Here is a 26,767-nt window from a genome sequence, read left to right as displayed (position 1 = left end):
ATCCTCAGTGACAGGCACTGGACAGCATCCAAAGTATGAAGGGGGAATAGAGCCTGCACACTGCACTCTGCTGCCAAGGTCTATAAATTTATTAACACCTGCAGGGCTGAGGAGCAGTGTGCTTGTAACGCTGCCTCCGAGGTGTTTATAAATTCATACATCTTGGGAGTATAGGACAGAGTGTAGGTCCTAGTTTCATCCTCAAACTCTCTCTGGCCAATTTCCAGTCAGTATGCGTTGACCCCAAAGGGCCTTTGTGGAATTTGGAGACGCATAAGAGGAGCTTTGAATGGGACAGACCTTAATAAAAGTCCCCATCTTCCCCCTGTAGTGCCTTTCACATGTCTAATGATTAGTTTAGTATTCATCAATGGCTCTAGGTAGTCATAACAAACATTAGACACCAGGTGGCAGTGTAACCACAGAATAGGGAGTACAATATGAATCCCCACACCCTATTGTTAACTAGGCCAGTGAGTCTTGGAAAGATGTTTGTTAAAAGACTTTTCCCTCAGGGTTGAGCAAACAAAAAAAAAGGAGTTGAAGTTGATTGTGAAAAACTAAATGGAGCATGGGAGATTTTTCCAGCATAATAAATTATTGTTGGATAATTCAGAGCTCTGTTGTGTGTTTGATTATTGAGTCTAAATGAAAAAAAAAATAAAAGTTGAGTGTGGCAGATATTAAGTGTACTTACTGTGATGAGAGCTGATCCAGGCTGACAAGGCCTGCTGCTCCTCCAGGACCAGCAGCTCTTTAACAACCTCAGGTTCTCCTGGAGGTTTTTGGCAGCAGCAGGGTGGCAGAGGTAATTTCACTGCTGGAGCCATGCAAGGTTTCCAATTTCCAGCATCAGCTGCGGTGTAAAATTAGCTCTTACTTGCACACTGAGTAATTGTGCTGTATCTGCTCTTTCTTGTGTATGAGCAATGAGGGCAGGTGAAGAACTCATTGTTTTTACTGTTTTTTGTTTTTTTGGTAATGAGGGCATTATAAGTGTGACTGTAAGGCAGTGATTCTCAACCCTTTTCATATCATTGACCCCTAATTTAGTCCACATCAGAGCCACGGATCCCCATTTGATAAGATTTTGTCTCTCAGACCCAAATCTGAGAATATTTTTATTGTTAGATATGATTTTGTCCAGAATTCCATGACTATCTGTATTGCAGGTAGAGGGATAACAGTGAAACTATGATCAAAACAGTCATTCTTCTATATTCTCTGATTGTGTTAACTTCTTGTAAATGAAATAATGAAGTTTAACAATTCATCAATTTGCTAACCCCCTCAAGGACCCCTGGTGATCCCCGGACCCCACGCTGAGAACCACTGCTGTAAGGGAATCACTGGACCAAAAACACATTTAGTTCACAATCCTCCTTAGTTATATGTTATATTGATATGCTGTACAGCATCTCATTGTCTTGTATTATGAATTATGGCTAGGCTATTCGCCATAGTTCAAATCATTCAACGACACTTTTAAAAACCTTTAAAAACTGACAATTCTGCAATACATATCTCAGCTGTTTCAGTGCCAAACTCAATGCCAGGTGACAGAGACACAAAACATTATGTCCTGCTAGCACATTACAGACTGGAAAGGGCTTCTGTTTCAGAACTGACGCATTAAAACCAGTGCTGTTATGTAACTTTATGAGATCTTCTCCTGCAGTGATCTTGATCTTCACTGCAGCGAAGCCTGCCTGTCACAGCAGCAGCAGTGAAGCACTTTATTTCAAACAACATGTCCTCATGCTGTTTTTGTCACTCAACCTATTTATAGTCGCCTTCCTGGCCACATCTGTGTACTGTAAGACGTTTTTTGGTCTCAATGGGACTAATTGTTCAATGTTTGAAGTGTGTTAATATGTTTTATGCTGGATATAGTAACTGTTGTTTTGGTCAAGTGCTTGCATCTGGCCCTGTGGAGCCTAGTCTTCAGCTGGTAATTGGCACTACCACTCCTAATTGGCAGCAGGAGTGTTTCTGGAGGGGCAGCCACAGGGCAAATTAGTCAAAAAGTGGTAATGGTTATAATCTGTGATCTCTGTGGAGTCAGATAGGGAGGAAAAACTAGTTCTCCTCCTCAAAGACTCTGGAGTTTATCCTTGGTATATTGATATTTCACAAATACCCTTGAGTTGTTTTACAGTCAAATATAAATGGTTATATTGACAAAGCAAGCAGTTTTTAGAGAATGGATTTCAGATCTTCATGTACTTTCACCAGCTGGAAGAAAAGAGGTGTACTCGATTTTGATTACCACAGTGACTGTGCTTTCACTTTTGAAGATAATCCTGCACTGTCTGACAAGTTTAACTAAACACACTTTGAAACTACATGAGTGTATGTTGTGCTGAATTGAGGTATTAACGTCTGACACGTCTGGTTCTGAAAAAACAATTTTGAAAGTGAAGGCAGCGTGATGGTAATTATAGCAGAATTTAATAAAAAAAAAATCAAAATAAAAGAAGGAACGTGAAAACAAAATGAGGTAGAAAGTGAGACGGAGACGTTCTGTTCAGTGCTTTTAATGTGCCAACGTACAAAGAGATAAATGCTGATTACTGACATCTCTACTATGGCATCTAAAACATGCCAACACACATGCACACAAGCGCGCGCACACACACACACTCTCTCATACACACACACCCGATCTCCCTCTCCTTACACTCCCACTCTGTCATTCACACACACATACAGGCTTCCTAAATCCCTATGCACATCATTAGACAGTGTTTCTCTCCAGTCTACTGGGAGATGATGCATAAAACAGAGCTATCTCTGTTTGTGAGCCTCTACTTTTCATCAGTAAATTAATTACCAAACAAATGCTAATATCTACGACTCAGACCTGGGCCAAAATATACAAGGAGTCAGGGTTGGGGGACAACCTTTAGGCTACGAATAACAGGAATGTATTACAAAGAAAGGGCAGTTGTTATTTTTCTAGCATGTGACATATAGTTAACAGCCAAACTGGGGGTTAAGATAGTTCATCAGCCACATCTGGTGTGGCAGCCATGCTAGCGTAGATCCCCATAGAAACGACATAGGGAGGCTTAGTATAAACAGACAACAAAAATAAACGTATATGTACTCAGATCCACAGGGCACCGCTTCATTAAAAATCAAAGCATGTAGGTCATTTTTGAGACTTGTGAAAACATATTAGCGTTGTCATTTAGAGTCGGAGTGTGATAATTACGACTGATGTGACATTGATTTCAGTTCCCAATTATGGAAATCAGTCATGTGGCAACTTTAACTGCGTCTGCTCATTCCTAAAGCCAACAGGCATGGTACTTAAGGTGTGTTCATTTTATTTCTGTGCTCTTTCCAGCACTGGCACCAGTGCCTAAGATCTAATACATTATGATGTTTTATTCTGTGAAATATCTTTTTTTACAACCTGAAAAGTGTATTATGTCACTTTTAATCTTGGATAACAGACGTACAAATAACAGCATCTGCACAATGTTTAACTAATTGAAGAAATAAAGCACAAGTTGCTTGATGTGAACATATCTGGCAAGGGATGCGTCTCCTTTAGAGACTGTTTATGTTTCTGGCAGGTAAATTGAGAATGAGACTGCTGAATGTTTGGCTGGTAAATCAAGAGCACTTCAAGTACATCAAATATTTGACAGCATTTTCAAAGACTTAACCTCCGAAGTGGCATCATATTCCTTGCAAGATCAGATAATAATTGATGCCATGTTTGTTTAGCTTTTGAAATAATCCAAAAGTTTTCAATTACCTACATATTGCTCATGCTCTAGTCACTTATTAGTCACACATTAATATTTAGTGGAATATTTCAAATTATTCCTATATATTTTAACCCAGGTCTGTTACAGTATTAGTGCCTAAGGCTCCTCTACGCCACCAAAGCACAGAGACATTTCTAGGTAGCAAAAACACCCTCACTAAGCTGTGATCATACAGTATTAAATACAGTAGCGGCCATATCAAATATCATACTGGTGATGATGATCTCTATTACAGCGCTTCTCCACTGGCTTTGTGTCAGGACTTTTATTTTACTTTACCAATGAGACGACGTAAGTGTTTTGTCTGTGACCTGTCAGAATATCTCGCGACCCGCATTCAGGTCTCAACCCACCAGTTAGGAAACACTGACTAATTGGAGCTCCGCCAAAGAAGACGGTGAAGCTGTGACATCTTTTGAACTGATCGAACACTGAAGAGGAGGGTCACATGCTGAGATGCATCCACTGACCCATAGGACTGCTGTGACTAATGGAATAATGACTGGAACAGTGAGTGCCGTTTCTTTTTTTCACTCACACCTAGTGATGTAGTGGTAAAAAAACAAAAAAGGTGAGTAAACTATGACCTCCAATCGGTGATCATCATAAGGCAAACAACCACCAATAAAAACTAAAACCAGTTCTACTTAAAAAAAAAAAAAAGCATCCATTTATGCTTTTTTTTCCTCAGCAGACCCCAGATCCTCATATAACTTCCAGCAGTTTGATATTTCTTCCTAGGATATACACTGTGAATTTACCACATAAAAGTCTATATCAGCATAAAAAGCTGGCTAAAGTGAGATTAGGTGGCTTTATTCTCCATCACATCCCTGCTCCCGCCTTTACTTTGCATTCACTGCACACGATAGGCAGCGTCGCTGAAAACCAAAGCTACAACCAACCTTTCCTCTGCGACAACAGAGGGAATGATTTTGTCCACGGTAAACATCAGCCGACTCGTCTCAGCTCATAGAAAATGAATGGACTTATGTCGACCGTTTGCTGGAACACACAGATAAATCTCTACAAACTGTGTGAAGCAAGTGGCGGCCGCACAGCTCTACATTTCCTTTGTTGTCACGGGTAAGGTGGCGAGGGAAATAGCCTGAATCCTATTTTTGGGTGATGGGTGCTTGACAGCTCCACAGTAAATATTTGACAGTGGGGAGTTGAGACAAGCGACACACAATGCCGTTCGTATCTCCAAAATGTAAGCAAGAGAATTCTGATTTTGCGTTTGACATCCATGCACTTTAGAAATTACTAGAATTAGTTTGAATTTGAAACAGTCTTCCAATCAGTGGGAATGGGAGAATTCAAATTACAATTAGCCTGTATTGACATGAAAAGGACACTAAACAAATCAAGAGTTTATTTTAACTGTCTCTGAGATACTGAGAGTTGTAGGTAAGAAATAAAAATACTTATTGTCTATATGTGTCCCAACATCCGTAACACTGACTGGTAGTGACATTTGGTTTTCCTGCGCCAAGAGCTGGGCTTTTTTTCCACCAAACTTCCCCTAGGTGATCAATAAAGTGTATCCTTATCCTTATACAGGGTGTAGGGCGTAGGTCACATCCTTAAATTTTAGACTTCAGTTTGGTGGCCTCAACCTATCACTAGATACACTGAACCAGTTTATAAGGGATCTCAATGGCTATGTTTACATGCGCACAAAAATGCAACTATTGCCAACTGTGAGTGAGGCAATAATCCGATTAAGCAGTTTATATAATTCAGTAATTTGACAACTCCCCATAATAATCCTGTTTACATGAATGAAGTACTTAACTCCATTATGTGAATTGGAGGGGTTTTTTGCTCAAAAAATAACTTTTTCTGACACCCGTCTAAATTGTCACTATTAGGGTACTTATGGCGGTCTACAAAAAAAGAATAACTATGTCTTGCAACACACATAACATAAATTCTGTCTCAAAACATGGTGTTTACATGGATCCTGACTTATTCCCATTGTTGCCTTAATCGCATTCTAATCACATTTTTGATGTGCATGTAAACGTAGCCATTGATAGACACATGATAGATATATGGTGAACACCCCCTCCAAAAATAGGATGCAGAAGAGTTGGACCAGAAGTGAAAGGATGCTCCGAACCTCGCGGTGCGGAGAAACTTGGCTCAATAGGGAATCGAAACGTAGCAGACCCTCCGAGGCGACTGAGCGCAGTCCCGTCTCACACCTCCGACCACGGCTAATCGATCACGACAGCTGCATGTGCACACCCTGGGGGTTGCCACGGTAACAGATAAGTCGGTCGATAACAGCATATTGAGTGAGTGTCCTTTTATTTTTTGTCCTGCACCCCCCCCACATCCCCGAGGAGGAATCTATCTGTCTTAGGAAAAGTTGCCGAGCGCCACTGAAGTTTCACATCCCGGAGTGATATGATCGTCTTCCACGTCCTTCCGGAAGTTCAACAGCTCAAAAGGACTTCAGAAAAAAAAAAAAACATAATCCCAGAACTCTAAGCAACGTGATGATAATGCATTTCATGTTTTAGTGGCGCGGGACACTGGGAATTTAGGTTTCGTCAAGATGTCTGGATGGATGAGTCCAGCCCGATGCTTTGATGATGCAGTGCGCTCATTATAATTCATGAATGGGTCAAAGTTGTATGTATGTGTGCTTGTGTGTGCCTGTGTGTGCATGTGTGTGCGTGCGTGCACATGCGGTAAAAGCCTCCCACTCCCCCATCCGGGTTCATGACCAAGTTAGTCAAAAGTTAGGTAGTCAGTAGTGAGTTGTTAAGCAGTAGTCCTTGTGGTGTAGTTCGTAGCTTGGGGCCGAGGCAACGTCACCCTACACCTCCGTCTCTTTCCACCCAACCCCTCTCTTGCTTTGTTCCTGCAGGGTTGCCGGTTCAAATCTCTCCTGGTACAACAACGCTGGACTAGTCGTGGCGCTCACAGTTATGGGGATTGAGGCAATAAACACAAATCCCCCTGAACCCCACACCAAGAACGCAGCTTGTGGCGGTGGGATTGTCGGTCCAAATCCCTGTGGGTGTAAAGCTAGCAGCTAGCAGTAGTCCTCACAGTTCTTGGGGATTGAGGCTGTAAGAGAAAAAACCCCACAGCCACCCCACCCACCCTCACCTCACCTCACCTCACCCCCTGAATATACCTCTCCCAGGACGTAGCGTGTGGCTGTAGGGTTTTGTCGGTGTGAAGCTGACCTAGTAGTAGTCCTCGTAGTTCTTGGGGTTGAGGCAGTAGAGGATTCCCCCGCCGAAGGAGAAGATGGTCCCGCCCCAGGCGAGGCCGTAGCCCCAGTTGAACTCGTGGTAGATCCGCAGGTTGATGCTCTCGATGAACTTGATGGGGTAGAGGACCAAGCTGCACGCCTGGAGGACAACTGGAAGACAGGTCTAGATGATAACTACAGGGCAAATGATCATTTCTAACAAGTCTCATTTCTATCGTCACTATAGAAACAACAGTTCAAGGACTACAATTACTTTTTGGGGAGTTTGGCCCATTGGTCACCTTACCCAATATGTGTGAGAATGTGAGAGGATTGGCACTAAAATCTTCTCTGTGTCTCCGGCAGAAAGCTCTAAGGCTGGATGGTTAGTTAATTTTAATGGCACATGTCTAAACCTGCCAGGCTTGTTTAGGGGAGTGGTAAAACAGACAAAAAACAATGCACTTTGTGGAACTACTTTCACTGGCAGACGATCTCTCTTCCCACAAGACATTGAGTGTAAATTCTGTTTACACAGGAAGCAAGGAAGTTATCCAGACAGCTGAAGGATTTTGCACTGTTGATTCATAATGGACTTCACTAATGATGAAGTTATGAATCTACAGGCAACAGAATAAAAACCAACACCAACTTTGAATAACTAAAAGGTCTATTTTCATACTTTGGATAATGCTAATTGCCTACGATTACTCAGCATACTGTATGCACCAGACAGAGCTTTCTACCGGAGACACAGAGATGATTTCTTGTCAGATATAGTGACCAGTGGACCAAACTCCCAAAAAGTCAGCAAAGTCCTTTAATAGACCTTGAGGACAACTGGATGAGGGGGAAGAGAGGTTATAAATAATCTTTATGTTTAGCAGATCATGCCTGGAGGATGACATGAAGAGCAGGAGGGGTTATAAATGACAAATATGTATATATATATATATTAAATATATATTTCAGCTACAGGGTAAACTATCAGGACCCAACATAGAAAAACAGCCGAAATTGGGAGATCTTTGCGCTCAGAGCTTTAAAATGCTTTATTACATAATTAGGGCTCAATAAATGTGTTTGAATGATTAATTATTGAATCAAAAGAGTGCAATGCGAACCAACATTTTGTGATGTGAAATGGGTCTCCTGTAAACTTTAATAAGCCTGAGTTCACGGTGTTTGGTCACAGATACTTTTCATTTCTTTTTTTTTTCTTGGTTCATTTTTTATTTTGTCTTTAGCAGCCACTACAAAACAGTTCATTCTGCATATATTAGAAAAACAGCAGAAATGAACATCGACTGGGTCGAGAACCAAGCGGCACGCCCAGAGGGGGTGTCATTTAGTTCTGTTTAGTTCATTTAGCACATTTTAGAAAAACAAAATAAATCAAACTTGATCAGGCACGGGGGAAAGAGTGAGGATGACGAAGGAGAAAAAGGAGGAACAGAGACGGGGTGAGAGAAGCGAGGATGGGATGGAAGGAAGGATGGAGGGGTGGAGGTGGGATGAGAGAGGTGTAGGAATTGGGGGGATGAGAAGGAGGACGTATGCAGGAGGTGGATTAAGGGGTCGAAAGGAAGAAGAAGGGGTGCTGGGAGGGCTGGAAAGATGGAGGGATAAAGCGGGGATGAGCGTGGGCCAAATAGAGCAATGGGAGATCAACTAATGAGTTAAGATGAGATAGGGAGGGTTGGAGAGAGGGTGAGAGGAGGAGGAAGGAGACGGGCTGAGTTTAAGGAGGGATGGAGGGATTACGGGAGGTAAAAAGGAGGGCAGAGGGAGGGGAAGGGGGAGAATGGGCAGGGAGCTAGATGTTTAAAAAAGGAGGGGAGAGAGATGGGTGGCAGTAGAACAAAGGAGAACACATCAATCGTTATTTCTTCAAAGGGAATTCATCTTGTGGGAACATAAACAAGCCCTGGCACTTTCCTAAAAGAAGGGAAAAAACAGAGAATGCATAATATCCAAAAGACATGCTAATATTAACACAGATGGTGTGGAAAAACAACCTTAAAGGGGTAGTTGCCTATATCTGATTTATCATTCACTGAGTCCCTTTTTAGTCCGTCCAAAAAGCCCTTGCCTCAGTGTTTGGTGTTAAGTGTTACTCATCTTTAGGTTCATAGCTTTAAAATGGCATATTATATAATAGGGGTCAATAAATGATTTAGTAAGAATTATTAATTATTGAATCAAAAGAGTGCATTTTGACTTTTTCTGATAAGATTTCAAATCCACGGTGCTGAAAATCACTTTGAAAAAGTGAAACTGAAAAAAACGTTTTTCAGCTTCACTGACTTGCACTTGTGAGGCTAAGCTTCTAATTTCTCAAAATTCAAATAGGGCTCCTCAGTTTCATACTTTTGCCAGACCTTGATTTCTTGATTTGCAATATGACCAGGCCTTATCTCTATCGCTGAAGAAAGAAATATTACTCTTCACAATTATCATAATATGCAAAATGACAGTGATTCTATTTCAATGAGCAGTCAAATGTCTATCCAGACCGATAACAAGGATGTTTTTTCCAGTCTTTTTGTACAATTTCCACTCTTTTACATGCCTGGAAATTACACAATTTATTTTCCTTGATAAAAGGACTACCAGGTCACATAGACTCCTTAAAACTCTGAACTATCCCTTTAAGGTGAGGTGATTTCCACTGAGTATTGTATCTAACTGCTGTGGTTTTCTGACAGGCAACACATCCAGCTTTGCAAAATGAAACATTTCACGCCTAAAAAAATGAAATTTTCCAATTATTCCAGGCGGTGAAAATGGGAAAATGTGGAAACTTGACAGTTGTCCAATTTGAGATTGGGGTTGGCAAGGGAAATTAAACGGACAGGCGTGTCATAAAAACAGGATTTTCTCTAAATGAGTTTGCGGAAGACAGAAATTGTATGTGTGTGTGTGTGTGTGTGTGTGTGTGTGTGTGTGTGCGTGTGTGTGCGTGTGTGAGTAAGCGTGTGTATTGCGATGTCTACATGAGGGTGTGTGTATGTGTGTGTCAAAGTGCATACACATAGCCTATAGCAGTGTGTGTGTGTATGTGCGTGTGTGTGCACTCTTCCGCACATACATTTTCACATTCATGCATTTGTTTTGCATGCATACTTATTTGAGTGTTTGTGTGCCTTTATAATAAGTAAGCAAGGATTATCATTAAGATCCATGTCAATTTTCAATGTGTTTACCCTCTGTGTGTGTGTGTGTGTGTGTGTGTGTGTGTGTGTGTGTGTGTGTGTGTGCGCGAACCTGCGGCGAAGAGCATGACAGCGACGGGCGCGTAGAATCGCCGTCTCGTGCCGATGCACACGGCAACCAGAGCGACCAGGAACGACATCAGCACCAAGGCTCCGCCCCCTAGCAACAGGGCCAGCGTAGCAACCTGCCAGTCTGGACAGTGAGGAGAGGGAGAAAAGGAGACAACAAAATAGAGAGGGGGGGCAGAGAGACGGAGGGAGGAGGAGAAAGAAAAGAAGATATGGCAGAAGAAGGGAGATAAAGAAGAAAGGAGAGTGATTGAAGGAGCGCCCGGACAAGAAAGCAGCATTCGGAAAGTTCTGGCAATAAAAAAGTATGCAGTAACATTTAGAGAACATTCATGAATAAATGCAACACAGCGACGGCATGGCAGAGCTAAATAAGAAAGAAAGGCACAAGACCTTGGAGAGAGGGAGGAGGAGGAGGAGGAGGAGGAGGAGGGGAGAGAGAGCAACAGGAGAGGAATTACTTTATTTCACGTTTCATTTTAACTGTCTTTGTCACCGTTGAATTCGCTGAGAGGAGAGAGAAGAGGCAGCGTGGGAGAGAATGAGAGAGGGAAGGAGGGAAGAGAGGGAGGATGGGATAGAGGAAGAGAAGGAAAGAAGGTAGGAAGATAGGGCAGGCAGATGGAAGGGAGAAAAGGAAGAAGAAGAAGGAAGGAATTGATGAAAAAGGGAGGAATGAGTGAAGAAACAAAGGAGGGAACAGAGGGAGAAAAGAAAAAGGGATGTAAGGAAGGAAGCAAGGAAAGACAGAGGGAAGGAGAGGAAGGAAGGGAGAACAAGCAGATAGAAGGGAGAAAAAGATGGAAAAATGAATGAAGGAATGACAGGGAACCAAAGAAGGAACATAGAAGGAAAAAAGCAAGGAGAGAGGGAAGGAAGGGAGGATAGGATGGAAGGAAGAAGAGGGTGGAGTATGGAAGGAATGAATGAAAGAATGAAGGAACAAAGGAAAAAAGAAGGGAAAAAGAAGGGGGATGAAAGGAAGGAAGCAAGGAAAGATACAGACAAGGAAGGGAGGAATGAGGGAAGAAGGGGGAATGAAAGGAAGGAAACAATGAAAGATAGAGGGAATGAAGGGCAGAATAAAGGAAGGGAGGGAAGGGAGGACAAGATAGAAAGAAGAGAAGCATGGAAGATGGAAGGAATGACAGAAGGAAGGAATGAAGGGAGAAAGAAAGGGGATAAAAAGAAAGAAGCAAGGGAAGATAGAGGGAGGGAAGGAAGGGAGGAATGAAAGGAGGAAAAAAAGGGGAGAATGAGGGAAGAGGGAACAAATGAATGCAGTATATGAAACAAGGAACCAACAAAAACAAAAGGAAGCTAGGAAGAAAGAGGGGAAGTAACGCTGTGAGGAAGAGAGGGAGGGACGAGGGAGGGATGGAAGGAGGGAGGGAAGGAGAGATGAGGAGAGGAAGCGGCAAAGTGTCGTAGAGAGGTTGATGGACGATAAAAAGAAGAGAGGAGGAGGAGGAGGAGGAGAAGCAAGGAGAGAGGCACGAGCATAATGTTACAAGGACAGAGAGAGGGCAGCATGAAAAGAAATGCCAAAAGGAGGAGAAGAGGAAGAGGAGGGGGGCGAGAGAGGGAGGGGAGACCGGGAAGATGGGGTGAGAGAGAAAGAGAGAGAGAGAGAGAGAGAGAGAGAGAGAGAGAGAGAGAGAGAGCACTTAGTATACCTGAGCTGACAAAAAGCCCCGGCTAAAAAGCTTTGCTGGCATGTTATCAAAAATCCATCCGCATTTATATATAGGGAGCATACTGACTAGACACACACAGAAATAGCGCACGCACATACACACATATACACGCACATACACACATGCACGCGCACACACACACACACGCACACGCAGAGACACACCCACAAGCCACGCCATCATGTCAAACGCAAGACACATACAAGTTTTCTGCTACTCCTCCTTCTCCCCCCTCTCTCTACTGGGGGCTGGACACACACACACACACACACACACACACACACACACACACACACACACACACACACAAAGACAGACACACCTTGTTGTCTAATCCATCTGGCCGCAGAGGGAGAAAAGACATTTGACCATTTCTCTAACCTTTTATTCCACCTGTCTGCCTCCACACTGTGATCGGATGTGATGCTGTCAAAGTGGCCTGGCCCATGTAGCTGTGGTGAAACATATTTCCACTGAAACCAGTCAGGTTTTAACACCAGAAGTGATACATTACCAAAAAAAAAAAAAAAAAAAAAAAAAAAAGCCTGTCCTCCCCAAGGGCATAACAAGGGCATAAAACGGAAACTTCAAACGGAGACTTTGGGATAAAACATCAAGGAACCAAGTATCACTCCAACCTTAAAATGAAACTTTCATTGTAGCATCTTTAAAGCAGGTCTATTTTTTCAGGTCTTATTTTTTTTTATTCTATGGCTATTCAAGTGTGTAAATATGTCCGATACATAAATACAGTGTCATATGTGTGTGGGGAAAAAAAGGATATGAAAGATGGGAGAGGTGGAAGAGAGAGATAAAGAAAGAAGAAGAGGTGAAAGAGAGATTTGGAGAAGGGTGGAGAGAGGGAGGTGGACAAGAAAGAAGAGATGGAGAGGGGTGGAGAGAGGGAGGTGGAGAAGAAAGAAGACATGGAGAGGGGTGGAGAGAGGGAAGTGCAGAAGAAAGAAGACATGGAGAGGGGTGGAGAGAGGGAAGTGCAGAAGAAAGAAGACATGGAGAGGGATGGAGAGAGGTAAGTGGAGAAGAAAGAGGACATGGAGAGGGATGTATAGTGGGAAGTAGAGAGGGAAAGGAGAGATTAAAGATGAGAGAAAAGAGAAAGAACTATGGACAGAGAGGGGGGAAGAAAGAGGGGAGGGGATGGAAAGAAGATGGAAAGAGGGATGGCGGTATAGAGAAGGAAAAGGAAGAGTGGAGGAGGGAGGAAGAGAAGAAGGATGGAGAGAGGCATAGAAAGAGGAGACACAAGAACCCTTGTTTGTTTTCTATCGTTAGGCCTCAAATATCTTCGGGGAGGCTTGTATCGCCTCAGTCTGAATGATGCAGGTGATTAGGAAGGTGATACAGCAGGTAATTTTCTGGCCAGTGTAGATAGGCAATACACTCATTCACCTGCAACAGCCTATTCAGCTCTATTCAAATGTCTCCTGGCAACAAGGTATTCATAGGTGAAAACTCCATTTCTATTTTTTAGCCCTTTGACTCTATTTGATCTGCCTGTGTGCGAGCGCATCTGCTTGTATCTGTTTGTGCAAGTGATTTGAGTCTTTCTGCCTTTTTCTTTCTGTTTGCTTTTCATTTTTTGCGAAGCCCTCTGGGCAACAGAAAACACCATGTGACTCGAGCTTGACTCGACTAAAGCAACAATGCTGAGGCAATTCCCCGGGAAGCGGTTGCCCCATCGGAGCTGGCCAAAAAGTTGCCCTGTTTAAGCAGTGCAGCGAGGGATGTGGAAATGGAACGAGGGATGACAGTGAGATGGAGGGATGGATGGAGGTGGTTTATTTTTCATTCATTTTTAACATCGCTCTCAGCAGGGAGCCGGGCGCTCTCGCTGCCAGAAATCACGGCCAATCAAAAGTCGCTGTGAACAAACGGACGGCTTGTACAACCAATCAGAAGTAAAGAAAAAATAATCATAAATGTCATTGGCCACTATAAGCAATACATCCTCTATTATAGGTATACGAATAGTGAGAAACACATATCTCACTCATTCACACTTTTTCACACACACACTCAGTATGGTACATATAAATCTCTTTCTTTCTCTCTCTCTCTCTCTCTCTCTCTCACACACACACACACACACTATAGGAGATTTAACTGATATAAATCTCCTTCTCTCTGCCTTTTTGTCTCACACACATGCACATACATTATGGTAGATTTAAACTATGCAAAGCTCTCCTTCTCTTAAACTCACACACACTCTGGTAGATTTGACGTTTGCAAATCTTTTTCTCACACACATACACACTATGGTACATATAACTGTTGCAAATGAATCTCTCTCACACACACATACACACACACACACACACACACACTCTGGCTTATGTAACTGTTGTAAATCAGTTACATGTACCATAGTGGCTCCCTGTCACACGCACATGAGAACACACTATGGTAGATTTAAGTGTTGCAAATGTATTTTTTTCTCTCTCTCTCTCTCTCTCTCTCATACACACACACAGACTCAGAAATCCCTCTTGGTGTGATGTGAGTGTTTGCCATGTGACAGGATTACCACAGCACCATAGCATTTTACTTTACTGTAAAGCCACTCCAAGCTCTCACGGTGATTAGGTGCTCTGGTATTCAAGGTCTGAGCTTCTGCACCTGAGCCAGAACTCATTAGTCTGTCAGCCTTGAATTTAAAATCAAGAGTACGTATAGATGCTTCCATCATGTAATTTTAGTGTGTGTGTGCGTGCGTGTGTGTGTGTGTGTGTGTGTGTGTGTGTGTGTGTGTGTGAGTAACCCAATGGTTGCAGCATGACATCAACACTGCCTGGCTTAGTGGTTTTGCTCTCTGTGTACAGGGTATCTGCATGTTTCAGAAAGGCAAATTTAAGACGTTTTTTAGACCTTTAACCTGGAATTAAAGACCAATTTAAAAACCAAAAAAATAAAGAAATAAAACCGGCAAAACCAGACTACTTCCAAATGAAACATGGCTAATGAAAGTTTTGAAATGGGCAGTATAAGCCAAAGGGCAGCAGGAAATTAAGGGGCTAAGTTAAAGGACATAAAGTAGAACTGTGTTTAGTAAAGCAGATATAATAAGATATGAAAAATTGCATCACTGTATTAATGTAAGAGTGAACAAAAGAAACCTCCAATAACTGTATTGAAGGCATTTTAATGTTTAAGGCCATAAATAATTAAGATAATTTTTTTTTAAGAATTGTTTTCAGACTTGTCAAGGACCCCCAGACACCCTGGTGCAGCTCAGTGGGTGGAGCAAGGCACTAAACCACGCCAGGGTGAGGGGTTCCAGTCCCACTGGGGCCGCCCATGCTGAAATAGTAGCGTTTGATAAAAGCATCCACCAAATGGGTTGTGTGTGTGTGTGTGTGTGTGTGTGTGTGTGTGTGTGTCTGTGTGTGTGTGTGTGTTAGGGGGGCTGGGGTGGTGGGTGGTGGTGGTAGTAGTTTCCTAGCTATTCCCCTGTCTGTTTGCCACAGAGCCGAATGCCACATTATTTCCCGCTCCTCATTCAGCCGCTACAAATAGAACGGGAGTCTCTGGGGATCACTGAGAGGAGAGATGGAGGGGGTGGGGGGGTGGGGGGGAGAGGTGGAAGAGGTGAGGATTGGAGAGAGAGAGAGAGAAGGGATGTGAAGAGGAAAGACTTGTCCCTCTAAGAAAACGGGAAAGGACAGAAGAGAGAGGGGAGAGGCAAGATGCAGGAAGAGGAGGAAGGCTGGAGAGAGGGATAGAGGGAGAGGGGAGAGGAGAAAAGAAAGAGAGAAGAGAGACAGAGGTAAAGCGACCAGTCCGTCTGAGAAAAAAGGGTAGGAAAGAAGAACGAGGGAGCTAGAGGAGACAGGAGAGGAGAAAAGAAAAGAAAAGAAAAGAAAGAAAGAAAGAAAGAAAGAAAGAAAGAAAGAAAGAAAGAAAGAAAGAAAGAAAGAAAGAAAGAAAGAAAGAAAAAGAAAGAAAGAAAAAAGAAAGAGAGAATGGGGAGGGAGAGAAGCGGAGAGGAGAAGGAGGAATGGAGGGAGAGAGAGGGAGAACAAAGAGAAGGGAAGGGAGGATTGGAGGAATCAGGAGAGGAAATGATGAAAATGAGAAATGTAATGATGGAGGGCCTGGGGGAGAAGGGAGAGATGAGAGTGGAGGAGAGGAGGGAAGGAGGGAGGAGAGAAGGGGACAAAGGAGACGGGAGGGAATGCATGAGGGACAACGAAGGGGAAAGAGGAGAAAAGGAAAAGAAAAGAAGGAAAGGAAGAGGGAGGACAATTCATTTAAAAGTGCAGGGATGGCGAAGAAAGGGAAAGATGGATAGAGTGACAGAGCGAGAGAGAGAAAGAGATAGTGAGCGAGAGAAAGAGAGAGAGAGAGAGAGCAAGGTTTATGGAGGTTTTTAGATGCAGTCAATGGTGACCAAACTATCAAGCTTCTTTTACAACAAAGCTTAGTGAATGTGGGATCTTGTCAAAACAGGGAACAACTGACCCCACCTTCCCCTAAATCTCTTTAAACTCACAATGAAACCACATTTTGAGATCATCTTGCTTTCATAATTTGATGTATTTCCTGATGAAACAGGACATTGGGGTGGGACATAACACGGGGAGGGATCATTCAAAAGTGTAAACCAATGGGATATCAGTTAGGGAGAGAAACGGTTTTATTTGATGGGAGCGGTGGATTGTGTAAAAATCTGTTATGGTTTTATTGGTGGGAATTTTAATGTTCGCCTACAGGTACACAATGAGGTCACCATTAAAGATGCACTGTTTTCCGGGAAGTAAAAGCAATGGGATTTTGATATAAAAATACATGATACATTTTTTGGCATTTACTGTTTAATAGGTGGTATATTATGACAACTAACATTACTGAGCCAATTCCTCTCCATAAAACAGATGAGTTGTGTGTTCATGTGTGGGTCTCAGGATATTTTGCTCTGTACTGACCTGTACCATTCCAGGGTGCAAAACGAATGAGAAATCTCACCCTGACTTGTTAGCTAACATAAGATAGTTAACTTAGCAACAATCCACTTTAATAACCAATGTCACATCAGCATCGCTCAAACGTATAGTCTGAAAAGCATAGCTGTATTTCAAATTTTGAAATATGAAATGAAATTATTCAAGGTCAACTTATTATCTTACCTGGTGATTAAATTAAGAAGTGGTAAATGTCCAAGTATATCACTTCAGGTCACTGTGTGGGATCATTTATCCAGCTTTATTGGAGTAATGAAAAAGGACATTGATGGAAGCCAATTCAGTTCATTTTTTCAATGTACCTTTCCCTCTCTGTTGGAGGCAGTGTGCCGAAATAATTCTTTGACATACTTGTCAAATACTAGTCAGGAAAAACCTCGTAAGGCTGTCCGTATCTGAAAAGATTTCCTCCCGACCGCCGCTTTGTTGGCGATATTGTTTTCCCACATGATGGGCGTGGCTTTCGAAGTATGACGCACTCCACAGTGTGTCTATTGTGGCTTTAAATTACAGCTCCCTCATTTCCATATCTGCAGATTAAGTAAATATAATATCTGGTAAAATATGACCCCTGATTTCATGTCAGCCCCTGAGTTATTTACCTCGGCAAGCTGTGACTTAACCTGGACTTCAATTAACCTAGCTGGTATTGTGCACTGTGGGTCAAAATGAAGTGTCCATGTCTGTAATTGCATTACATTAACACCACCAACAGAAGCATACCAGCATGTTACTCCTTTGAAAAACTTGTCATTCATGAGTAATTGGCCTCTTAGTAATGACTAAAGACGAAACATGGCACCGCAGACCCCGCCTTCCCCTAAGCCTTTTTTCAATTACAGCTCCCTCATATCCATAATGACCGTGTAATAAAATACAATATATGGTTAAAAATGAACTGCTAAACACAAACTACATACAATGTGAGAAAAGGAGAGACAGGGAACCAGCTTTCTCTCTGTTAGCGACTGTTTAAGAGTCTCAGGCTGAAACCAGATCCAACAATGAGACCAGGACATATTCTCTCAAGGTCAGATGAATGACACACATATTGGTAGCAATAGCACCTTTTTTTTTTCCTCCGCCTATTAATGTGCATTTGCAGTTTGATTTAAACATGTTAACATAGCCTTGTATGTTATTTTTGTGAAGGAAAAAAGAAAACCGTGATGAAAAACAGATGTGCCTACTTATGAATTGAGTATAAAGCATGACCGATGAAATGTGAGTTGTAGAAAAAAAAGAAAGGAGGGATGGAAAGATGAGGAGGGGAAAGGGGAAGGGTGGAAGAGAGGGATGTGGGAGAGATGGAGGCAGTGGGGAAAGGGATAGGAAAAGGAGAAGGAGGGATGGATGAGGAGGGGAAGGAGAGATGGAGGGGAGGGAAGGAGGGAGGGATGGATGAGGGGAGGGGAGGACAAGCAGAAGTGGTCTGGGGCGACTTATTCATCTGCAGGTCTGCTGTTGAGCCCGGCAGGGGAATGTAAGGAGAGAGGAGAAAGGAGGGATTGGGGGAGAGAGAGAGAGAATAAAAGAGAAGAAAGAAAGAAGGGTGGCTTCCAGGTATGGCTTTTAGCATATTGTTACTTCTTAAGGTTCAAACACCCTTCAACAAAGTGTGTGTGGGTGTGTGTGTGTGTGTTTCTGCCTTTGAGGCATTTCAAACCCGGGGTTTCTGTGTGGAGCTGAACAGATCTCATAAGCTAAATCTCATAAGCTGGTCAGCTCCTTGCTGTTGAAGTTCTCCCTCCATGTAGGTCTGTAACCCTCCATGTCTTTTATTCCTTAACGTCTGTAGCCCTTGATGTCTGTGATCCCTTCGTATCTGTCACCCCATATGTCTGCAACCCAGACTTGAGCGATATCCTTTTGATAATATCGCTTTGATGAGAATAACGATATTATCATTGCTCTACATCGGTTGAAAAGAAGCTCGTAGACTATTGCAATTTCTACATATGGCCCTTACACAATAGGCCTCTATTTTGCACTAAATGTGAGTTCCTTCCTTTATGCCTAACTCTTCATCTCATCCCAATTAATTAGCAGCTACACTGTGCATGTTGGGAAATAAAGGTGTTTTACTTTTACTCTGATTGAGCTATTACACAATTATGCCAGACAGATGCCTCAGCATACAGTATCACTGCACTTTGCTTGTTGTCGGTGGTGAGGGCAACTTCGCAAACTCCAGTGGATTGGGGTCGGCGTTTGTCTGGATCCATCACTGGTGGACATTCCCTTGCCAATTTAAAGTTACTTTTTCATATAAATAAATGTGTGTTTTGCCATACAATTCAACCTAAGCAACCTATATGGATGCTTTTATATTTCCTGTTCTAAACACCTATGCATGGATAGCTTCTTCCTGGGGAAAAAATCCTCTGCCGCAGAGGGAGTGACGCGTTTCATGTTGATGTTTATGTGCTTGTGGTGATATGACGGTTCTATCATGTATTGTTCTTGAGTTATTGTGTTCAGAAGAAAGTGTCTACACAGACAGACAGACGCCGCCTTGACGACATAATGTCCTGTACCATGGTGGCGGGACAAAACAACATGTGCACGATTTTACAAATGTGATTGCCATCTGTAAATTTGGATACCAGCTGCACCGCTGACTCATGTTTGTGGCCTCCCACAATTGCGCTGAATGACAATATCGTTATGTCGCCCAAACCTGTAACCCTCCATGTCTGTAACCCCTCTGCTGTCTATATGGTGACCTCTCCATGTCTGCAAAGCCTCTATGCTGTCCCTTTCTAGATCTATTTGGGCGGTACGGTGGCCTAGCAGGTTCAAGCCCCTGTGTCGTCAAACATCCACCCTGCTGAAGTACCCTTGAGCAAGACTCCTTACCAGCTGCTCTGTAGCTGAGCCTGGGGGGAAGCGAAAAGAGAATTTCCCTATGGCGATGAATTAAGAATCACATTATTATAAAAACGAAATACTTACAGTAAATGAAAAGGATGGACTGAATTAAAAGAAACTGCTGCTTTGCTCTGTCTGGGGCGCCGTAACAAGACAAGGGAGTTGGCACAAGCTGGGAGTGATTTATTTTTTAAGGCAAGTGTGTGTGTGAGTTAGTAAGACTCACACACACAGACACACACACACACACACACACACACCGACACAGTGTCTCTCACCCGCCCTGCCAAGACATCTAATTAGGCAGTCTTGGTCTGGTGTATGGATGTGTGTGTGTGTGTAAGTGTGTGTGTGTGTGTGTGAGAGAGAGAGAGTGTGTATGAGTGTGTGTGAGATAGATAAAGAGAAAGGGAGAAGTTGCTCAAACAGTGGTGGTCACAAAGCGTGTGAGTGAATGTGTGTGTGTGTGTGTGTGTGTGTGTGTGTGTGTGTGTGTGTGTGTGTGTGTGTGTGACCAGGCCCTAGGAGAAGCAACAACAGAGAAATCAGAGTGTGACATGAAATATTCAGCTGGGCTTCAGAGGAGACTGTCCAGAAATAGGTCAGCTCAACGCGGTAGCCTCTTATTGGCACACACACACACACACACACACACACACACACACGCTCACTCGTCACACACCAATTTACACACTCACATAGATACAGTCACTCAGTCTCCCCTCTCTCCTCCACACACACACACACACGCACACACACAAATGCACAGTCAGACAGTCACTCATTCGCTCGCATACACACACACACACACACTGTCACACTGCTGTTTGAGCACACAAACCATAAAAACATACACACACACACACGCTGTCCTAGCCCTGTTTGAGTATACAAAGACATATAAATACACACACACACACACACACACACACACAAACCCATCCCACCCACAGAGAGAGGAGCAGGAGCTTATGGATTGGTCACACATCAGCTCTGCAGGTAGACGTGTGTGTGTGTGTGTGTGTGTGTGTGTGTGTGTGTGTGTCTGTGTGTGACAGAGAGAGAGAGAGAGATAAAGGGGATAGACAGATAGATAGATAGATAGATAGATAGATAGACAGATAATGACCTTAAAGACCTTTTAAATGATTCCTTTTAATACTCTCATGTGCAATTAACACCCTTCAGCTTCAAGTGTCACGCTGGTAGTAAATAAACCCACTTTCTCCTCAATTAAAGGGAAACTCGTGCACTCCGTTTCCCTGGAAACCGATCCAACATCTGAGATCAACCCCCACCCCCCCACCCCCACCAGTGCAATCTGCAAGACTTCTCCTGGGCGTGACGACAGGGCCATTTTCTAGACAACAAAAGGGAGGGAGAGGATATAAAAAAAATAAAAACATAAATAAATAAAGAGCGAGACAGGAGAGGTGAAGAGGATGAGCTCAATATCTAGCGGTGAGCCAGCATTTTGTCCTCCACAAGCCGATCCGCTCTGCCGTGCTGATGATGAATTGATCAGGCAGAGGTGAGGGACTACACCCCAGACAGTTGACTGGGTGGTGGCAGTTCTGTAGTGCTTATACTCTCCAGGCAGTGATCACTATAAAGTAAACAACTAGCAAAATGAGTACAAAAATATATATTTATTGGTTTAGAATGGCACTGACTTATGTTTTATTGCCCTAAAATGTCCCTATGTTCCTATACAACTGCCTAAAATTAATGTAGGAACGGTATGAACTAATGTACATACCATGACTTTACATCAAAGATTTACAGTGTATGAACTCACTAAATCACTAAATCATAATAATCTAAAATCATCCGATAGATAGATAGATAGATAGATAGATAGATAGATAGATAGATAGATAGGTAGATAGATAGATGTTTTTCAACTGAGGTTTCAGGATATTATGTTCTCTAAAAAACAGAAATAAATACTATAATGAATATATAAATAGCTTATGGCCCATAACCGGTTATTTGCCTTATGGTGATCACTGTCTGGAGTCACAGTTTACCCTCTGCCTCACTGCTCATCCACCTCCATTTCCCTTCAAATCACTCACTGCACAAAACCTGTCAGTCAGCCATAGAGCCCATTAACCTCAGCTTCACTATTTAACACAAGGTGGTGTTTTCCAAATTTCCCCTGCAGCATGTTCATTGGGAAGAGGGCTATGAAGGGGAGTTTCCATTCACACTACAGGCCTTTTTCACAGGTAATAATATGACAAACTGCATCAAATTTGGTTATCAATATTTTATGTATGTTAAAATACCATTTGGCCTTTTTGTTTAGCAAAGTTAGAGGCAGAAGTCAATTCTAAATTCAGTTTGAGTGTATTTCTATTTCAAGTAAGTTTATCAGCTTGCCAGTAGCTGTGCTATTAGCAAAACACCTTTACTTCACTTCCATGCCACCTAATTTTTTATCCTGGATTGTAATTAATGCAGGCTTCCCAGAAGAGTCACTGATCAACGGTGATGTCATGATGGGCTTTGCTATTGTAATGGAAAATTACAAATGTGCTTATGCTTATGATATGTATTTTTGTGATTTGTTTCTTCATACTGAAACCAGTCTCAGTGGCCGGGACATGACCACAGCCAAAAGGGCAACTTCTGCTATCATACTCAGACTCTGCTTTTGCTAAGACAGAACAGAAACAGACTTATGTTATTTAAGGGAACCTCACCCTTTGTCTGTTATCAGTCTGCATGAGACCTTGTACGCTCAGTAGCTGATCCTTCCCTGCGCAGAGAAGCTAAATAAAGAATAACTAGGAGAGTTGTTCCAATTTGTCTTTATTAGCAGAATTTCCATCATACTATGGATGGGGGGGGTACAATGGGAAACCATCCTAATACTGACCAGGACAATAGCTAATTATGGCTTACTGGCAGCTTGTTCAGATTCAACAGATTATTTCCTTCTCCTCCACATTTCCCTCTTATGTCAAATGTGACACTGAGAATGTCCTTAAGCATCATCATCATCATTCCCCACTGACATTCATAACCAACTCATTGTTCTCCAGTATATAAAAAGCTCCTGTAACTACACAGTGCAAGCTGCATGGTAAATACACTCTGACATAGCGGAATGAGGAAGGGGGGGATAGCCCGTCCTGTCCAGTGCGCACGGGATAGGACGGGAGACGCGGTTGTTAATATTGTTATGATAAATTCAGACTTCCCCGCTCTCTTTACCTGAGTCCAGCGTGCTGTTGCACTGCCAGTTCTCGGTGCTGGCCGGTTTCCAGCAGGACTCCCACAGGGACAGGTAGTACTGGTCGTCGGCCGTCACCCACGCCGGGCTCATCACGGCTCCCACGTCCAGGCAGAGCGCCAGGAAGACGCACACCAGCCCGACCAGCTTCAGCGGCGTCAGCGGAGAGCTGCGCGCCGCCTCCTCCGTTTCGGTGACAGCAGAGGACATGGCGGCCGGGCGGGCGGTCGGTCGGGCAGGGGGAGGCGAGGGGTACCGGTGTAAAACCCGGTAGGATGTCGGTCGGTGTGTGTGTGTGTGTGTGTGTGGTTGTATCTCTCCTCCACGCGGTGTGTTAATGCGAGCAGTGTCGGGCGGAGAAATCAGAGCCGCCGCCGTTGCGCGCTGGACGCTGCGCCTGTGGCACCGCTGCCGCCGCGCACTGGAGATCTCCGCCGTTTTACAGCGCTGACGTCAAGTCAGCGAGGACCAGGTGCTACAGGGTCCTAGACACCCTACCAAGAGAGAGAGAGAGAGAGAGAGAGGGAGAGAGAAAGAGAGAGAGAGAGAGAGAGAGAGAGAGAGAGAGAGAGAGAGAGAGAGAGAGAGAGCAGAAAATGACAGAAAGGGGAGAGAGCAAGAAACACTGCAAAAAAAATGTCCATCATAACAAGGCTTTTAGTCTTGCTTCCAGCCTTGAAATTTTATTTTTCTTAGTACAAACAAAAATTCTGACAATGGGGTGAGATAACTCCACTTGTTTCCAATGAAATTTCACTTGGTTTGGGTATTTTGTTTGTCAGGACAGAAAATAACCCCTGATTCAGAAAAAAAAACTTGAATCAAGTAGATGTGCATTGGAAACACCATGACATTATCCCACCCCAGTGACATATGTTTTCACTTGTTTTAAGAAACATAGGATTTTAAGACATAATACCAGAGTTAAATGGACATTTTCTGCAGTGAAGGGAGAACCACAGTGAGCGAGACAAATATAGGGAGGGAAAAACAGAGCGAGGGGGGCAGGAGAAGGTGGGAGGAAGATGAAGGAATATTATTGTTTCCTTTGCATACTAATGACAGAGTCAGAGAGATGAGAAAGGGAGAGAGGGGGAGGGAGGGAGAGTGAGAGGGGGAGAAGGGGAAGAAAGGAGAGGTGAGCAGGTTTTGGGAGGCAGACCCATCCATCTATTTATTCAGCTGGAAAGAAAAGAGGGATGGAGAGACGGATGGAGAGAAAGATGGCCTTGTTTACTCTGCATCAGGGCAATAATGAGTGATGATGAGAGAGAGAGAGAGAGAGAGAGAGGGAGAGAGGAGGGAGGGGAAGAAAAACCAGAGAGAGCAGGGAAGAAGAGAGAGGAGGGGAAACAAATAGAGAGAGATGGAGGGAGCTCACACAGAGATCCAAAGTCTAGAGTGGTGGAAATGTTGTTTTTCTGACACCAATACTTTGATAGAGGTCTTAATGAATAGACTTACTGTAGGTCCACATTAGTTATTCATAGCCCCACGATAAAATCCGCACCATGTACCTCTGTAGCATCTGGGAGACACCAACAAAGTCATGCTGTAATGCTAGCAAACGGTGGTAGTTTACTTTGGAGGCACAGTATTGCTATTATTATTATTGAATAATAAATGAAAGACATGTCAAAGATTCTGGTCCTAGTAAAAGGGCCCAGTAAAAGCCATTAAAGGCAGAGGGTAATGAAATTTATTTATTCTATTATAGGATGCTCATTTTGTCTTGGTCTCTCTCTAATATGATTCCTCTCTGAAGCTTCAGGCCCTTCCTTCCCTCCCCATGAGAGGAAATTAAACATAAATCAAACACTTAAAAAGACACGCAATATATGTAAGACTCAGCAACCAGTGTAAAAGCGATGGAGAGGCTGCTGTAATTCTGTTGAAGCATTTATGAGAAGCAGCAATGCAACTCTATCCAGAGCATTTTTAATTTGGGACTTGACTTTCGTTCCTTTATTGACACACTGCTGAAGAATAATGAACATCTAAGTTTTATTTACTTTCTTCATTAAGTGACAGATACAATTTACTCTCAGGCTTCATTAGCTCAGTGGAGTTGTACATGAGGTGTTCTGCTGATTTTAGTCTTTTGGTCACATTCAAACATATTCAATGAGTTTTCCTGAGAAGTTTTCATTGTGCTTTTCCCCCCAAAATGTGTCAAATCCACAAGCTGAATAAAGTCCTCACCTTGGTTTCCTAACTGGCAAGAGAGAAAGCTTTTGGCCAATTTGTACTTTGTACTTTCACATACATTTCTTAGAAGAGCACTTTGCATTGATTTTGGGCCAAAAATCCCAAATGATGGTAAAATGTACAAAAATTCAAAGGGGTTGAATCAGTTTTATAGCCATTGTAACCCTTTAAGTCTGTGTTTCTTAACTATGGGTCAGAGGCCTCACTAAACCATCCAGTCCACAGGATCTACGATATCCCAACCTCACCATCAAACGCAACAACTATAAAAACCAAAACCAAATCAACAATCAGAGTATAATCAGACGGCTTATACGTATATACAGCCTGCTCAGCTGTTCAGAAACCACACTTGATCAGCAAGCAATATACTGTATACCCAATACCTGAGGACAGCAAATGACTACCCACTTCTACTACAGCCATGCCATCATATGATACATTTGTGTTTTTAACTTAGTTATGAGATAGATTTCCATACTTTCGACCCCAGCTGGTCTTATCATTCAGAGTGACTGGCGGCTCTTTTCGATGGCTTTGGAAGCAGTTTTTATGGTCTTACCACAAATCCCTTCTCAGGATGTGTCACCCACGTCCACGGCACCCAACTTCCATAGGGTGCACTGGTCCGGTTAGCGGATTTGCTTCCCACTGGGCCCACTGTTGCTAAAAATGTATGCATGGTACTGTACTGTAAGGTGCTTTGGATTAAAGCACTAAAGAAATGGCATATGTTAAAAGGCATATGATATATTACAAAAGCCCAGAGTTGCAAATCATTTTCCACTGAAAAACACACCGAACCCAAGGAATGTAGCGAGAGTTTAGTTTCCCTTCAGTCTGAGTGTATCCTTTCTTTTCTGTAGGTGCTGAAGAAGTTCACTCGATCCACGCCTTCCCCAGGACCTGCGAAGACAGAGGGATGGAACGGGTGAAGGACGGTAGAGAGAGGAGAGTGTTTTATCCTCAGATAAATTCATCTTCAAAAGGAGCTGGACACAAACACAATGTCTGTGTTCTACATAAAATCTGTGCCCTACAATCCTCTGGAGAATTGCTCATGATTTTAAGGAATAAGTGTTGCCATCCTTGTAAACAGAGACACACTAATGGTTGCAAAAAAAAAACACAGGCCAAGGAGTTCTCCTACATGATGACAGTTCCCTCCAATCAGGAAAGTGGAGATGTTTGGTGTAACCAAACTGTGTCTTATTATTTGACTAGAATTTTCATATATCAGCATCTGAACCATATCAGTCCCAGCTGGTTGTAAATAAAATAATGTACAGCTGTTTCTATCAGTTCTTGCTTGGTGCAGGAACTCTGGCCTCCTAAGGTAAAAGACAGGCAGATGAGACTGAGTCCTAACCTGTCAAACAGATGAAGTGAAGGTGATCGTCGCAGGAATGATCCCCCCACATGAAGTTGTTCCCAGCGGCCATGCCGCCACACGGACTGGTGTTTTGCCAAATGGTGGAGCCTTCCTCC

At 43.0% G+C, this 26,767-nt stretch overlaps 1 protein-coding gene across 1 annotated transcript; it reads right to left on the bottom strand.

The window, feature by feature from the left end:
* Window positions 1–6,988: 6,988 nt before the first annotated feature.
* On the bottom strand, window positions 6,989–23,281 carry LOC139640487 (transmembrane protein 47-like). Its single transcript, XM_071514668.1, has 3 exons — window positions 23,053–23,281; window positions 10,264–10,404; window positions 6,989–7,167 (listed from the first exon to the last, which is right to left on the bottom strand). The coding sequence occupies exons 1-3, from the start codon at window positions 23,279–23,281 to the stop codon at window positions 6,989–6,991; spliced, it is 549 nt and encodes a 182-aa protein (XP_071370769.1).
* Between the last annotated feature and the right edge of the window lie 3,486 nt (window positions 23,282–26,767).

The sequence above is a fragment of the Centroberyx affinis genome, unplaced genomic scaffold, assembly GCF_046629955.1.
Source record: "Centroberyx affinis isolate AG114_WGS23_722 - 3 ecotype Tasmania unplaced genomic scaffold, CSIRO-AGI_Caff_v1 ptg000287l_1, whole genome shotgun sequence".
Lineage (NCBI taxonomy): Eukaryota > Metazoa > Chordata > Actinopteri > Beryciformes > Berycidae > Centroberyx > Centroberyx affinis.
This window is presented reverse-complemented; position numbering and strand designations above follow the sequence as displayed.